This window comes from Ochotona curzoniae, unplaced genomic scaffold (assembly GCF_017591425.1).
Source record: "Ochotona curzoniae isolate NIBS_2020 unplaced genomic scaffold, NIBS_Ocur_1.0 contig_2321, whole genome shotgun sequence".
Classification (NCBI taxonomy): Eukaryota; Metazoa; Chordata; class Mammalia; order Lagomorpha; family Ochotonidae; genus Ochotona; species Ochotona curzoniae.
Window position 1 is genome coordinate 7,567,725 of NW_024465421.1, and position 15,372 is coordinate 7,583,096.

At 58.5% G+C, this 15,372-nt stretch overlaps 2 protein-coding genes across 4 annotated transcripts; both read left to right on the forward strand.

Moving 5' to 3' along the window:
- The first annotated feature begins 476 nt into the window (after positions 1-476).
- On the forward strand, positions 477-10,091 carry TSC22D4 (TSC22 domain family member 4). 3 transcript variants are annotated; one of them, XM_040972905.1, is made up of 6 exons: positions 477-504; positions 871-1,162; positions 1,498-2,558; positions 4,625-4,791; positions 9,187-9,235; positions 9,423-10,091. In XM_040972905.1, exons 3-6 carry the CDS (start codon positions 1,785-1,787, stop codon positions 9,630-9,632), a joined length of 1,200 nt encoding a protein of 399 aa, XP_040828839.1. In that variant the 5' UTR covers positions 477-504; positions 871-1,162; positions 1,498-1,784; the 3' UTR covers positions 9,633-10,091. The 3 variants fall into 3 exon arrangements, with proteins under 3 accessions (XP_040828839.1, XP_040828837.1, XP_040828838.1); XM_040972903.1 differs by lacking the exon at positions 477-504 and having other exon boundaries at positions 652-1,162; XM_040972904.1 differs by lacking the exon at positions 477-504 and having other exon boundaries at positions 652-1,157.
- Positions 10,092-10,177: 86 nt separating this feature from the next.
- CUNH7orf61 (chromosome unknown C7orf61 homolog) lies at positions 10,178-15,147 on the forward strand. Its single transcript, XM_040972906.1, has 3 exons — positions 10,178-11,582; positions 11,730-12,056; positions 14,732-15,147. Exons 1-3 carry the CDS (start codon positions 11,520-11,522, stop codon positions 14,960-14,962), a joined length of 621 nt encoding a protein of 206 aa, XP_040828840.1. The 5' UTR covers positions 10,178-11,519; the 3' UTR covers positions 14,963-15,147.
- The last annotated feature ends 225 nt before the right edge of the window (positions 15,148-15,372 follow it).

Sequence of the window (15,372 nt, forward strand, 5' to 3'; positions counted from 1 at the left end):
TATGCCGGTGACAAGCCTTTTTTCAACTTCCTGGGTCTTAATTTCCACATCAGAGGAATACTGCGATGTCCAGGATCTGAGTTCAGACTGCTGCAGCCAAATACAGGAGCTTTGTAGGGAGAGACAGGGCGGGGGAAGGGGCTAGGAACTAATAATGCTTGGGAAGACTGTATACGTGGTTATCCCCACTCTGCCGCGGGACCTGAGTATTTCATCATGATTTGCCTTTTTGGTTTTTGTTTGTTTGTTTGTTTGTTTTTGAGAAGGAGTGGGGGGGAAATGGTGACAGCCTACAGCCGCACCGAAACATTTGTCAGGCGCGCCTAGTGGCGGGCAGCGGGGCACCTTGGACGGGCCGGGGGCGCTCCGGGTGCGCGCGTCTGCGGGCCAATGGCAGCGAGCGCCTGCAAGTCAGGGAATCCCGGGTGTCTCCGCCAACTCCGCCCCTTTCTCCCCGCCCTCGGACTCCGCCCTCCGAGGAAGAGCCCGGCTGGGGCCCAGCAGGTGTGGGGTTAAGGGAGCCGGTTTGGGGCCCCGGGAACACGGGCACCAAGCTGCAACTGCGAGCGCGCGGCGGCTGTGGCGGGCCTGGCCCCGGGCCAGCTGGCGAGGAGCCCCAGGAGGGAGGGAGGGAGGAGGAAGAGGGGAAGGAGGAGAGGAGGAGCAGTCAGCAGGCCCGAGGAGGCAGGACTTCCTGGTGTGGGGGTTGTCAACAGCCCAGAAAGAGAAAAGACGAGCGGCTGAGGGCAGCCGGGGAGCGGAGACAGGTCCAGAAGGACCACGCGGCTGCAGCCTTGCGAGACCCCCACTCGCACGGACCCCCGAGGCCGCCTGGAGCCGCGGGGGGCTGAAACGCTCCTCTCCCGCCAGTGACCGGGAGACCCTGCCGGCTTCGGAGGAAGCTCCTGAGCTGCGCCGAGGAGGGCGCGCACGCAGGCTCCTTTTCTGGCGAGAAAACTTTTCCACGGAGATGCCTTGCTGGGGGAGGTCCGGCCCCGGAAGAGCACGGGGCTGCCCCTAATCGCCGCCTGTGGACGGTACTCCGCTGTCCCCCTGCGGGGCCAGGAGGTCGTCGCGGGAAGGGACAGTCAGCTGCACCACCTCGGTGACCGGCGGGGAACTCTGCACCCCCTACCCTGGCTGACTGGCTGAGTTCGGTGAGGTAGGGCCCAAGGCTGGGCGGGGCGCTTGGGGCGCGGGCAGGGCCTGCCCCAGGGATGTGGGACCGGGGCGGTGGGGTGCGGGGTGCCTAGAGGAAACTCAGCGGAGGCCGCCAGGCGGCTTGGAGGAGCTGGTGCGCTCCAGACAAGATGGGTCTGGGGCGTTTGGATCCCAGGCCAGAGCCCCCCAGTCCTGTGTCCCTCACGCTTTGGTCCGTCTCTGTCAATTTCCCCCTTTCTACCCAATTCTGCTCCCTAGAGAGGAAGCCCAGGACGGAGGTGCCTACCCACTGCTTTCTCACACACATATGTGACTGACGGTTTTCTCTCTTTCCAGTTTGCAAACTCAGCTCTGGAGTGTGGCGGCTGCAGCTGCGACAGCAGCAGGAAAAACCTGCCCCTGCCCCCCCTCCTGCCACCTCCCCTACCTTGTTCTGTCACCAGCCAGGCACCCCCCAGTTCCCACCAAGCCCTGCTCTGGACATGTCGGACTCAGATGTCCCCAGGGGCCCTGATGCCCCCGCCATGTGGCCCCCCTGTTCTAGGGGTGCCTGAGCCCCTTCCTAGAGCCCTGGCTCTCCCCTTCTGCCCCTTGACCTCAACCCAGTCCTGATCCCGGGGACCATGAGTGGAGGCAAGAAGAAGAGTAGTTTCCAGATCACCAGCGTCACCACTGACTACGACGACGGCCCAGGGAGCCCCGGCAGCTCTGATCCCCCTGCCCCACCGGCCCCCGCCGCTGGGCCCCCACCCCGCCTGCCCAATGGGGAGTCCACCCCTGACCCTGGGGGTAAGGGAACCCCCCGGAATGGCTCCCCACCACCTGGGGCCCCTGCCTCCCGCTTCCGGGTGGTGAAGCTGCCCCACGGCCTGGGGGAGCCTTACCGCCGAGGCCGCTGGACATGTGTGGATGTTTACGAGAGGGACTTGGAGCCCCCCAGCTTCGGCCGGCTCCTGGAAGGCATTCGAGGGGCCTCTGGGGGTGCTGGGGGGCGATCTTTGGATTCCAGGCTGGAGGTGGCCAGCTTGGGCCTGGTCGCCCCTATTCCACAACCAGGCCTGTCTCAGGGCCCCACCTCCTGGCTGCGTCCACCCCCTAGCTCCCCTGGGCCTCAGGCCCGCTCTCTCACTGGGGGACTGGGCCAGCTTTCGGTGGGGCCAGGCAGGGCCAAGGTGGAGACACCCCTGTTGTCGGCCTCTCCACCCCAGCAGCGCCTCGCAGAGCCTGGCACTGGGGATAGCGCTGGCACGTCCCTGGCTACCACGCCCCTGCCCTCCGTAAGGGTAGATGTGGAGGCCGGGGCTTTGGCAGCAGCGGGGATCCCTCCAGTGTCCCGAAGGCAAGATGGAGCTGTGCGACTGAGGATGGAGTTGGTTCCTCCCGATGAGCCTGGACAGGTGAGAACCGGGTTCCAGGCTTGGAGACATCAAGGTGTCCCTGTGTGTGCCTCCCAGCCTCAGCCCGCCTGCCACCAGCCCCTGCCCCGTCAGCCGTCTGTCCCCTCTTTCTCTCCCTGCTAGTGTCACACTTTTGGTGTGCATTCTGTCTCTGTTCTCTCTCCACGACTCTCTTCCCTACAGGCTGCACCCCTTTTATCTGTAGCTTCTCATGTGTGACCTTTGACCCTCACCCTGTCTGCACAGCCTATGGCATGTGTGGCATGCTCACTTGGTCTTCTCTTCTTCCGTCTGACTCCAGGTGACGGGTGGGCTGGGTGGCTGGGCCCCTGAATCAGGAGTTGCCCTGTTTTTTGGGGGGTTGCAAAATATGTAGCCTCTCCAGGGTAGCTCCTTTCTGAGGTGGGGGATGGAGGGCATATTCTTTCTACCAGCACCCAGCCTAGCCGCTTCTCAGTTTCTTGAGGAATCGGGTGCAGGTGGGCAGAGCTCACAGGTTTGGTCTGTCTTTGTGACTGCCATCTGTAGGATTGGTAAGCAGAGGGTGGCCCCCATGGCGTGTGGGAGAGATGTGGGAAGCAGCAGAGAAGGAGTTAACTTCTTTGCGTTTCTGCTTCCGGTCTCCAAAAGAGGAACATGTCTGGGCTGGGGGCAGGATGCCTGGGTCCCTGGGGTGGGGGTGGGCAGTCAGGAATGTGGGGTTGGAGGCCTCTGTTCAGAAGGAGAAAATAACACCTTGGGCTGCGGGGGGGTGGGGGGGGTAGGCCAGGAGGGCCAGGAGAGAAGTTTCCCCCCCTTCCTGGCCTTGGGCACAAACCACAGTATAAAAATAACCTGAGACTGGGTGTCTGGGCCCTGTCAGGACCGGTCAGGACTGGCTCCCCACCCCCTCCTGGCCTCAAGCTCCCAGCTCTCATGACCCCCACCACCCCCACCTTTCTTGAGCTCTTCCCTTCAGTTACAACCCCAGAGGAGGAGATGATAGACGCTGCCATCTGCCTCCACGTTTGTCCCTGTCCCCCTGCCTCTTCCAACGATAGCTTCCTTGGCACCCTGCCCCCCCCCGTGCCCTCCAGCTAGCCAGTCTGTGCTTCCCAGGGGTCCATGGACCCTGCTGCTCATTCCAAGTGCCTGCGACCCCCTTCTGTCCACCATGGCTTCATCATTTCCTATGTGTACCACACCTGGGTCTGTTTCTCTCCCCTCTGCAGCCCTCCCAACACAGTGCCTCCCACAGAAGCTGAAAGGCTGGAGGAGAGCTGGCTCCCCCTTCCCGCCCCCCCATCCTCCTACTCTGCTGAGTCCCTCCAACCAGCCTGGACTCCCTGTTCTTGGCTCTTCCGAGAAACCCGGGGGCCTCCTGGGGCCTCACAGAGCCATCTTGTGTTGTTCCTGTCACCCCCGCCCTATGGCAGCCGCCCCCAGCGTCTGCTGGGCCCCGCCTCCTCCTCCCCCGCCCCTGCAGCACTGCACTCTGTGCCCCCCAGCCCTAGCCCCATGGGGGCCATGGAGACTGGGAGCACCTTCTACCTGGTGGGGCCCAGGGAGTGAGGTGGGAGAAGCACTTCTGAGGATCCATTCATTCTAGAAATAGCGCTGAGCAAACTCACTTTCTCACAGGGCAGCACCATAAATACTTTCATTTCAGATAATGTTAGCTATATATTAAAAAAAAAAAAAAGTGAGAGGGTCTATGCACTTTGCTGGAGGGCGACCTCTCTGGGGAGGTATTATGAGTGGCTTTCAGAAGACAGGTGTCTGTGGCAGCTGCTTTCTGAGGGGTGGGCCTGGTTTGGGGTGGGGGAAGAAAAGAGCTCACCAGGGTGCAGACCAGAGGGCCCTCGTCTATGACTGAAAACCCTTCACCCCGGTTCTTAGGACTATGCCACTCTGCTGGCTTTTAGTACTTGCTCAGAGTCTTGTCAGGGTTGGAGGAGGGCAGCACTTGGGGGACAGGACTCCCTGGGTCCTTGGGCGAGGTGTGTGTGTGGAGTAGGCAGAGAGGAAGACCACCAATGCTCCTGTCTTTCTCTCAACATGATGGCTCTTCACTCCTCTGCCTCCAGGTGCCCCCACTCGACTCTCGCCCCAGCTCCCCAGCCCTCTACTTCTTCCCTGATGCCAGTCTGGTTCACAAGTCGCCAGATCCCTTTGGAGCCGCAGCAGCCCAGAGCCTCAGCCTGGCCCGCTCCATGTTGGCCATCAGTGGTCACCTGGACAGCGATGACGATAGGTAGGTGGTCTCAATGCAATCAGGTGTGAAGTTTAGGTGCCCCCGGCCCTCTTGTCCAGCCCCTGAGCTGACAGCCTGGCACTCCCTGGCAGGTATTCTCCCCACCAGGCGAACTGGAAGAAGACCTGTTGAGGAGAGACCTGGCCTGGGCAATAGCCACTGTGCATAGTGGATTGGGGACCCACTCCCTGCTTGCGGAGAAGGCTGGGTGGGACTCCCTGGCTCCACGGCTGTCAAGTCAGAGACTCTTTTAAGCGTGTGAAGGAGCTCATTGTTGTTCAGATTCCAGAGCTCTTACAGACTGAGAGATGATCAGCCCAGCCCAGGGTGCCCACTGGCCAAAGTTCTGGAGGGAGTCAAGGACAGGGATCCGTCTCCTCCCAGGACGGCAGGGGGGCCGTGTCCTCTCCTGGTCAGCATGGGTGGGTAGAAGCTGCTGGCCTTTGCCCTTTTAGAGGATGGCAGAGTGGGAACAACTTCCTGTTTCGAGTCTGGGTTCCAGCACTCATGGAACAAAATCGCATGCATCCGATAACCAGACTGCTGGCTTCTGGCTGTGGACTGATAGGAGCCGAGGAGGAGGAGGAGGAAGAGGAGGAGGGCTGAGCCCTGGAGGGGAGGGACTTCCTGTCTGGAAGGAAATGAGCTGTGGGGACTTCACCAGGGAGTGTGAGTGGGTGCTGGGAGACCCCATCCCAAATGGAAGTTGGTCCTTCCTGCCCTCCCTGAAGGTTGTGCCTCCCCCAATCCAGGTCTGGGACTCAGAATGGAAAGGTGACTAGAGACACTGGGGGAAGTGGAGACCACAGAGGAAACACAAAAGGCTCACCAGGGACTGGCAGCTGGGAGGGCCAGGGGTTGTGTCTGGCCTGGCAGGCCGGGCAGGCAGGCAGGGTGGCAGGCAGTGGCTAGCTGTCAGGAATGTGTGAGGTGTGAGGTCGGCCAGGGCCTGCGTGGTCACCTGCCCTCTGGGCTGCTATTCTCAGCGCTCCTCTTACTCTCCACCTCTCCCTACCCCCACCACCACTTGGGAGGTCCCCTGGCAAGAGGGTGCCCTGTTCCACCCCACCCCCACCTCCATCAGTCACCATTTTCTGTCTCCAGAGGCCCCTCAGCTTCCTTCTTTGGGCTCGTCCCACCTACTCTGAACACCCTAGTCTGACCGGTCAGGCTCCCAGCCTCACTGACTCCAAGACGGGGTCTGGCCCAGCCAGCCTGGCCCCTCTGTGCCCTACCCCGCTGCAACAGCGGGTTTGGGTTGGGCCACCCCCTGGTGCCCAAGAATGGGGTGTGTAGACCCCACCTCAACCCATCTGATGTGCCTGGAGCTGCCAGGAGAACCAGGGGACCTCCATTTGGAAAGTGCCTAGGTGAAATGGAGGTGCTGCCTGGCCAGCCCCTAGTCCTGGGGTTGAGGGTGCCTGGGGGGAGTTGTGATGACTCCTGTCCTCTGGGCCTGGCAGGTGGAAGGGATTTGAGTAGGGGTGCAGAAGTGGGTGGGTGGGTTTGTGGCCAGCAGCATGGCGAGTTGGGGAATATTCCAGAGACTTGGAAGTGAGCAGCTGTATGTATTCAACCAGAGGCTTCTTTGGGCACCCCGGGCAGCCTCTTATCCCATGAAATTCCAAAAGCAGCCCCAAGACCCACAGCTTGTCGAGGGTCTTTTGGAAGTGCCGAGACTACGCTCACAGCGCCACCCTCTGACCACCCTCAAGGACATGTCTGTGTCCCGAGAGAGCAGGCAGCCATGAGTTCCAGGATGCCTCTCTCTAGGGCAGAGGCAAGAAAGCTCTTCTAGCGGGGCAGGGAGCCAACCTCCTCTCCCCCTGCCAGGCCTGGCCCCGCCCCCTAAGGCTCCACAGATCCGGGAGAGAGTGGGAAAAGGACAGCCGGATGCCACTTCTCCATGGCCTCCTGCCCAGATACCCACCTCCCCGGGACTCCCTGCAGGAGACAGTGTAGGGCTGGCCCAAGATCTGAACCTCGACACCTCTCCCAGATGCCCGGCCTTGCATGGAAGCCAAGCTGAGTCTTTAACTTGACCTTCCAAGAGGAAGACCACACCCTCTTAAGGACTGTTCACACACACACACACACACACACACACACACACCTCTGACCCAAGAGTCCCACAGAGTTGGAGGACCCCCTCCCACCCCCACTGTGCAGGCCACACCCTGCAGGGCCCCTCTGGCTGCCCCTTACTCCTGCAGTCACAAGGACCCTGGGAATCGGGCAGTTATTCTGGAAAGTGGCACTGACACCAAAAGGGGGCTTTCCTTCCTTCTGTACGTAGTCTTGCTTTTGGGTCGCTGGGCATCCAGTGGCAGTTTCAGTACAGTGTCCCTAGCCTTCTGCCTGGGGGCTTCTCCAGCTCCTGGCCAGAGGGGTTGGGTTACCAGCGTCCAGGCCTCTGGCCGCATTCCTGTTGGAGCAGTGAGTGTGCTGTTGGGCTCCATGGAACGGACTGGGCAAACGGGACGTCTGTCTGCCAGCCAACGAGTGTTTTTCTCTTTTATTTCTGTCAAGAACAAACAACACACTTGGGTCTTTAGGCAGGCATCCACTAAGCAGGGCCTGTGTTTCTATTCCATGCACGCCTACTCCCTCCCTGGTGTCTGTGTTTCCCAGGGGTGGGGGACCCCAATCTCTGCCCCGACTTGTAGCTGGCTGTCCACCCCACCCTCAGGAGCCCCCTGATGTCTTCCCCTACACCTGCTCTCTCAGACCTGGTCACCCCCTTAATTGCTTCACCTGTCCCTGCCTTCTGCACCGTGAGCTTGCACAGGAAATGGAAAATCCCCAGCTCCCTTGCATTCCCTTCCTGGCTGCCAGGCTTCAGGCAAGGGTCACCTTGAACTGCGTGCTGATCCCCCCCCCCACTGGGAAGCGGACAGCCCTGGAAGGAGGGCGGGCTTTCTGAGGAGCGCCAGGGTGTGAGGGTTGCAGGAGAGTTGGTGGGAGGCCTGCTCTGAGGGGCTCAGCTGGAGGCCAGGACTGGTGCCTGGTGAGCTTGCAGCAGCCCAGGGGACAAAGGTGGAGGCCAGCCAGGGGCAAAGGCAGGCGCTGGATGGGAGTGGATGGTGACTCACGATGGATGAGGCAGGGGCCTGAGTGCTAAGGAGAGTGAGCCTGGGAACACGGCCTGCGGGGCAAAAGCAGTGAGGGAGGGGCTAGAAGGAGGTCCGTGCTGTCCTGGGCCCAGCTAAGAGCCTGACCGTGAGGGATTGTTAAACCGGGCATGCGTCGACATCTGGTGGCCATTTAGCAAACTGCGCCGAGACTGGCTGCCGGCTCCGTGCCATCCCGATCCTTGCTCTCCCAATCCCTTGCTCCTCTTCCCTGCGTCCCAGCCTAGCCTGCCTACCTCTGCTGAAGCCCTTACTCTCTACAAAACCCCAGCTTTAGTTCCCAGAGCTACAGGTCACGTGTGTCACCCAGGCTTCAGGGGTCATCCATGATGTGCGTGAAGGATTCCTACAATGCAAGGGAGCCTCCAGCACAAACAGGACTTACTTCCCATTCGCAGCCCATTTTCCAAAACCTTGAGGGAAGACAGTGTTAGCCCAATGTAGCGGTCAGAGAAGCAAGGGGACCGGGCTCTTCCTCACCCTCACACCCCTCCCCAGTCCAGGCCTCTTGTGTCACAGCCCTTCCCCCACCCGCCACCAGCTGACTTCCTGAGGCCATCGCCCCCTCCCCTCCACTCTGGGATTGGTGCCAGGGTGAGAAGGGGACACTGGCACTGACCATGTCTGGGAATTCCCGCCCACTGTGGAGCCATGGGGGGGAGGGGGTTCCCGTGTCCCCAAGGAGCCAATCGCAGAGGGCTCTTGTCCCTGGGGTGGGGGAGGCAGTGTATATCTCAGGCTCTGTCTCCTCTCTGCCTCTCTGACACCAGCCAGACCTTGCTCTGCTCTGAGGGGGGCTTTGAGCCCCCCAGGCATTCCCTGGGATACTACCCTCTCCCTCTGGGGGTCCGGGAGCCCTTGAAGCCTCTCTCCCCTCAGGGATGGCCCAGCCAGGGGTGTCTGTCAAGTCACTGGTGTCGTCTTATGAAACCCGAGTAGTGGGGATGGCTCCTGGGCCACCCCGGAAAAGGGGCTGTGTCTCTTCCCCCTGCTCCCCTCGAGGAGCCTCCCCAATTCGGGGGGCACCTGCGCCTGCTCCCCACCGGGGCCTGGGGACACCTGGGCAACGGCCCTCACCCCGCCGAGGGGTGGACAAAACGCTCCTGTCCCTGATTCTCTACTGTCACAGGTACAGGATCTGGTGGGCAGTGATGGAGGGGGGCTTGTGACAGGGCTGGGGCCATTGCAGGAAGGACAGGTCCAGGTGGGCGGTGGTGGGCTGGGCTGTTTGTTCCTCACCTCTGTCCTCCTGGTGTCTTTTCAGTGGTTCCGGAAGCCTGGTTGGCATTGACAACAAGATCGAACAAGCCATGGTAAGAGAAGCCACCGACCCATGCCCTTATAGCCCCCTTCACTCCCAGCCCTGACACCTGCTGAGCTCTGGGCATCCTTTCCCCTGGCCAACACCTGGCTGCATCTTCCCTGGGGCGCAGGGGAGTCCCTCATGGGCAGGGTTGCTAGCCTGGTTGCCCTGACACTTCCCCTGTGCCTGGTCCTCAGGACTTGGTGAAGTCCCACCTCATGTTCGCAGTCCGGGAGGAAGTGGAGGTGTTGAAGGAGCAGATTCGAGACCTGGCTGAGCGGAACGCGGCCCTGGAGCAGGAGAACGGACTGCTGCGGGCACTGGCCAGCCCAGAGCAACTGGCCCAGCTGCCGTCCTCGGGGCTCCCACGGCTGGGACCCCCGGCACCCAACGGGCCTTCCCTCTGAGCCTCTCCCATCCCTCACAATGTGCCTTTGGGGGCTGCCGGAGCAGCTGGGATTTGTGCCAGCTGCCTGCCCCCTCTTCCTATGCAGCTTTAATACCCCAGCCCCAGGGAGATGGGAGTTCAAGGCTGGTATTGGCCTATGCCCCTCCCTCCCCAACACCCAATCTCCCCATAGTCCCTGGCCTTGATGGAGGAGGGTGGGCTTTGGGACAGAATGTTATCTGGAGTCCCCTCCACACTGCCCTCCCAGGTGTCAGTGTTTGGGGACCCCCAGTAGTAGGCAAATTGAGGGGAGCTAGAAAGGCTCCCTGGCAGATACCCAACCCCTATTTTGTGCCCTTAATGTGCCCCTCCCCCTGTGTCCTAGGGGAAGGAGTGTGACAGTATCTGGAAGTTCTGGGATTCAGGTTGTTATTAAAATAATAATTATAATTAAAAAAAAAAACTGAAGAAACTTGAATTTGGAGGAGGTTGGTATCTCATTGCTTGTAATTGGGGAGGGCTGGATGGGTACTACGGCCAGGGTCTGAACACTCTGCCCAGGACCTTGTGCGGACTGGGTAGGTTTAATGTGGTGGAGGTGGACTGGTTGAGATGCAGGGTCCTGGGAAGGGGCAGGCAGGCCAGGCCAAGAGGAGTGGGGCGGCTGCCCACGTGCTGGGGGAGGAGGGAAACAATGAAGCCTTTGGCGACATTGCAGGATCCACCTCTGGCTTCCCAGCGTGTCCCCTCTGCGGGCTGGATCCGGGTGGCTGCTTAGAGGCGGGGCGGGGGCCCTCAATGGGCTCCTTGTCTCAGGGCTGGGTGTGGGCCAGGCTCCCTAGGCACACGTTGCCCTCGCCAGGCCTGGCTGGCTGCTGTGGCTTCCACCCCCAGCTGGCTGAGGATGGGCCCTGTGGGGCTGAGCAGGCCCCTCCTTAGCAGCCTTGGCTCCTATCCTGTGTGGAAGAAGCAGCTGGGAAGAAGGACTCCATCGAAGGGGGCAGTGGCAGCTGCAGGCTAGAAGGGACCCTGTGAGGGGTGATGGGCCTGGAAAAGGTAGGGGAAGCTGGGCCGGCCTGAATTAAATTCCAGGAGAGGCAGTAGATCTTGGGTCTGCTGGTTCACTCCCTGAGCTATGATGGCCAAGCTGAAATTAGGAACCAAGAGCTTTCAGGTCTCTCACATGGGCAGTAGGAAGGCTAGGTACTTAAGCCATCCTCTGTTCCTTTCCCAGGTGCTTTAGCATGGAACTGGATGGGAAACAGAGCAAGTGGGAAGGGAATCCAACTAGTGTTCATAAGGGATGCTGGCCCCTTGCGGGTGGCAGCTTTACCCTGCCCAGCTCTCCAGATTTCTTCTGGCTTCTCAGAGCCTCAGATTCCTCATGGGTATAGTGGCCTTGATGGGAAAACCTACCTTGCAGGATGGTTGGGACAGTCCCGGGGTGAGCCACAGCAAAAACCCAGCATATGCTAGGCCCTCCTTAAGTGTTAACATTCTTTCCCCTGGATCTGGAGGAAGAAGGAACTGGGACATGGGATTGGCTCCATGGGTTCCACAGGGTGGGTTCTGGAGGGGCCTCGGGGGTTGGGGGAAGGGTGGTCAGGGCCAGGCAGGCCCTCACAATGGGCTAGAACCCTCCCTTCCTCTGGGTTCTCACCCACTTGACTCCTCTCCCTGCCCCAGGGAGGGGAGGAGAGGCCTGGGATGAGTCGAGGGGGGCAGCTTTCCCTCTGGATTTCTTATTTCCTGCTTTGCTGCTGTGCCTGAAGCTCCTCAGCTACCACAAGACTTCTGGGAGGGGGCGGGGGCAGCTGGGGAAGGGGTATCCTACAGCCTGTCTCCTACCCCACCCCTACCCCATGCTGGTCCTTCCCACAACTTTGGGTTTGCGGTGTCAGGAAAGATGGCTGTGGTGATGAGATTCTTCAAGTGGGTTAGGCGAGTTTGGTGCAAGATTTCTTGCTGGGTGAGTTGTCCTCAGGATTTCTTGGGGCATGGGAGCTGGCATGGACCCCTAGGTCACAGCAGTCACCACCCCCCCTGTGGCTGGGGGGCCTTTGGTGCTGTTAACTATGATCTCTGCTCTGCTATCCTCTCCCTGTCTTGGTGATAGATCCTCTCCTGGAGACACAGAACAAAGCCAGCCATCTTGGATGCTTCCGCCTCCAAGAAGCAGGCATTGAAGGAGACAGAGAAGATCCCCAAGGCGTTTGAGACGTTCAAGTTGGTCGAGTCCGCCAAAGAGGCCAAGACACCCAGGACAGATGAGTGCCCCAAGGTGGCTGGGTCCCTCGTGTTGGCCAGGGTCCCAGACCGACCCCAGACGGAGAAGGGCCGCCCAAGCCGATCCCTGCTGCAGCTGCCCCGCACTGCTATGCGGTCCATGTCCACGCTCATGTTCTCAGCCCTGCAGACTGGCTGGCAAATGTGCAGTTGGAAGGTGAGTGCACCCTTCCCCCCTATCCACCGGCTTTCCTGCACTCCTGTCTGCTTCCCCAACCCCCAATGACTCATTCCTCCCTCAGTTCAACTGTTACTTCCTGTATCTCCAAGGTTGCCAGGCACAGAAGATAACCCTGAGGGACCAGGCTTATCCAGCCTGGGGGTGTGGGGGTCTGATAAGTAAGAGACGTCATTGGCTCAGTGTATCCCTAAGGGGTGTGACATGGAAAAGGGACGCCTTGGGAGCAGGATGTGGGGGAGGGTACCCCATCTAGGAAGACCTTCCAATCAGAAAGGAGGGTGAAACTGTGGCCAGAAGAAGTTAGCTTGGTGAGAGGGAAGGGGCGTGTGTGTGAGAATGAGTGATGGCAGCCCTTGAAGACATTTGAACAGAGGAGTAGCATGCCTAGGTTTTGATTTAGAAGGTGTGTCTCATACACAGCTGGCTGGTGAGTGGTCAAGGGACACGGCTATTCCGGTAGAGAGCCCAACGGGTCCCTATCAAGTTAAATATGTAGTTGTCCTGGGACCTGGCTATAGTGCTCATGGACCTCAATCCCGGATAAATGAAATACTATGTTTACACCTGCACCAGCCTGTGGAAGTGCCTTGCAGTCTTATTTGTCAGAGCCCAAGGCCCTGTAGTGAGTGAATGAATGGGTGGATGGTAAGAGCCCCAAGCTCTGTGTAGGGCTGGCAGTGTGTGACTGGGGCGCAGGACCCCCAAGAGTGGGTGGTTCATGCAGTTAGAGGTTGCATCTTCACGATGGTTGCAGCCCCACGTTTGTCCTCGGAGGGTGGAAGAGATGGTGGGAGAGCATAAGGAAGAGATGGCGTAGAGGGACAGGGAGCCAGGGGAGTCTCTTTCTCTTTCTGAGTTTTTATATATATTTATTTGAAAAGCAGTTACAGAGAGAAAGGTGAGACACACAGAGAAATCTTCCATTCATTAATTGACTCCCTAAATTACTACAGTGACCAAAGACAGGAGCCAGGAGCTTCATTCAGGTCCCCCACATGCGTGTCAGGGTCCAAGAACTTTGGGCCATCTTCCACTGCTTTCCCAGATGCATTAGCAGGGAGCTGGATTGGAAATGGAGCAGCAGAGACTGGAACTGGCACCTGAGTGGGATGACTATGTTACAGGCAGTAGCTTGACTTACTGCACCACAATGCCTGCTCCTAAACTCCCTTTTTATATCAGTCCACTCACATAGGACCTGAGGTCCTGTGACAGCTGTATCAGGCCCTTCTAGGGTGTGCCTCTCAATGACTTCATTGCCTACCATGAGGCCTCACCTCTTAAAGGCTCCACTATCTCCCAGTATTGCCATGCTGGGATCAGACTTGCAGTACACGATCCCTTGGGGTACACATATAATCCAAATTCAAGCCATACTACTTAGTAACAAAAGGGGGTGTACCACTAATGCCTGCAATAGCTTGGGTGCATCTCAAGGAAGTTATGCTATGTGAACAATTCTAGATGTTGCATTCTGGAAAGAACAATATTATGCAAGTGGAGAACATATTAGTAGTTGCCAGGAGTTACAGGGGAAGGAGGTTACAAAATGTTAACATGAGGGCTGACATCGTGGCACAGCGCATTAATCCTCTGCCTGCAGTGCTGGCATCCATATGGATGCTGGTTCAAGTCCTGGCTGCTCTGCTTCCAGCCCAGCTCCTTGCTTATGACCTGGGAAAGCAGGAGAGGCTGGGTCAAGTTTTTGGGGCCCTACATCCACGCAGGAAACCCAGAAGAAGCTCCTGGCTCGTGACTTTGAATCAGCTCAGCTCTGTTGTGACCATTTGGGAAATGAACCCACAGATGGAAGAGATCTCTCTTTATCTCTCTCTTTTCCTTTCCCTTCTCTCTCTCTCTCTGTAAATCTGCTTTTCTAATAATAAAAAAAAATCTTTATTCTTTAAAAGGGAAGCTCATTGAGTCACTGGCAGATTCATTTATTTCAGTCTTATATAAAGGTAATTATGTTAATCTGGCTGTGCTGGGAGAGGGGATTAACTGGTGACAGGAGGGACAGAAAGATCCTTCTGAAAGCTGAGCAGCCCAGGTTGAAAAAGAATGTTCTGATTCAGGGGGAGAGGCAGCAGGTAGAGCATGTTCATGGGTTCAGGTAGCATTTGGGGGTGAATGAAGGAGGGGAAAAAGTCAGGCAGAGGGCAGAGAATGAAGGGCAGCGGGTGGCCATGAGACACATGGTACCTTTAGGGGTCAGGAGGACATCTGTGTGGACATGTCCAGGAGGTGGCAGAAGTCAGAGGCCTGGAGGTCAGGGCTGGTGGGAACATGCTGTGTTTTTGCTTGTGACTGTATATCACCAGCTTCAGGGAAGGAACTGGGGGCTGTTGGGCATAGCCCCTGCTTTCCAGGAGTTTCTTTCTCACATGGAGAAAACAGTATGTGAACTATGGGGTAACAGGGCCAAGCCCAGAGCAGAGATGGCTGAGTACCTGCAGAAGCAGTCTGAGGAGGCTTCCCAGAGGAGGTGGCGTTGGGCTGTGGATCTGCAGCTGACTTCTTCTCCCCAGACCCATGCAGCTCTTTTTTTTTTTTTTTGTAATTATTTTATGTTGACAATCTTTACATAGTTGATTAGGACACAAGACCCATGCAGCTCTTGACCTCAGGCACGTGTGCTGCTTGTTTTCTAGTCGTCTCTGAGTTCTGCCTCAGGGGTCCGCCAGATGAAGAGCCCATCTCCTTTGGAGTCCCCAGAGGCGGAGATGCTACGGGAAGTATACCTGGTGTTGTGGGCCATCCGGAAGCAGCTGCGACAGCTGGCCCGCAGACAGGAGCGGCGGCACCGGCACCACGCCAGGCCCCTGTCTCCCCAACCTGACCAAGCACAGGTCCTAAAGCAGGATGCCCGAAGTCCCCTGTAAGGGGAGAGCCCCAGAGACTCCGAAAGCCCCCGCCTGACTCCTAGGTAAGGTGGACTGCAGGGGTCAGAGCTGCAGGCCCGAGCTGTGGGTGAGGGGACATTGTCATCCTGTCCCCACGCATTGGAAACCCAAGGTCTGGCTTGGGTCCTGCATACTCCCCTTCATTCCATGTATTCAATGTGTAAAAAAAAAAAAAGTTACCCAAATATTGGAAAATAAATCAGATATTTCTGAGTAAATGTCTGTGTGTGTGGGTGGATGGAGGAATTAGCAGCGCTAGCTTAGGCCAGGGAGGTTGGCACCAAATGTGAGTGATGTTGTGGGGATGAGGGAATCAATGGATCCTGGCCCTGGGTCCTCACACCCTTCTCGGAGCTGAACCGCTTTCAGCAGCTCGAGCCTGGCCAAGT

Bases quoted from the DNA above. Each gene is read 5' to 3' on its own strand.
- TSC22D4 (XM_040972905.1), top strand. From the start codon at position 1,785: ATGAGTGGAGGCAAGAAGAAGAGTAGTTTCCAGATCACCAGCGTCACC. The intron at 4,792-9,186 runs GTAGGTGGTCTC...GTGTCTTTTCAG, and splicing joins CTGGACAGCGATGACGATAG to TGGTTCCGGAAGCCTGGTTG. The intron at 9,236-9,422 runs GTAAGAGAAGCC...CCTGGTCCTCAG, and splicing joins ACAAGATCGAACAAGCCATG to GACTTGGTGAAGTCCCACCT.
- CUNH7orf61 (XM_040972906.1), top strand. From the start codon at position 11,520: ATGGCTGTGGTGATGAGATTCTTCAAGTGGGTTAGGCGAGTTTGGTGC. The intron at 11,583-11,729 runs GTGAGTTGTCCT...TCTTGGTGATAG, and splicing joins GGTGCAAGATTTCTTGCTGG to ATCCTCTCCTGGAGACACAG. The intron at 12,057-14,731 runs GTGAGTGCACCC...CTTGTTTTCTAG, and splicing joins GGCAAATGTGCAGTTGGAAG to TCGTCTCTGAGTTCTGCCTC.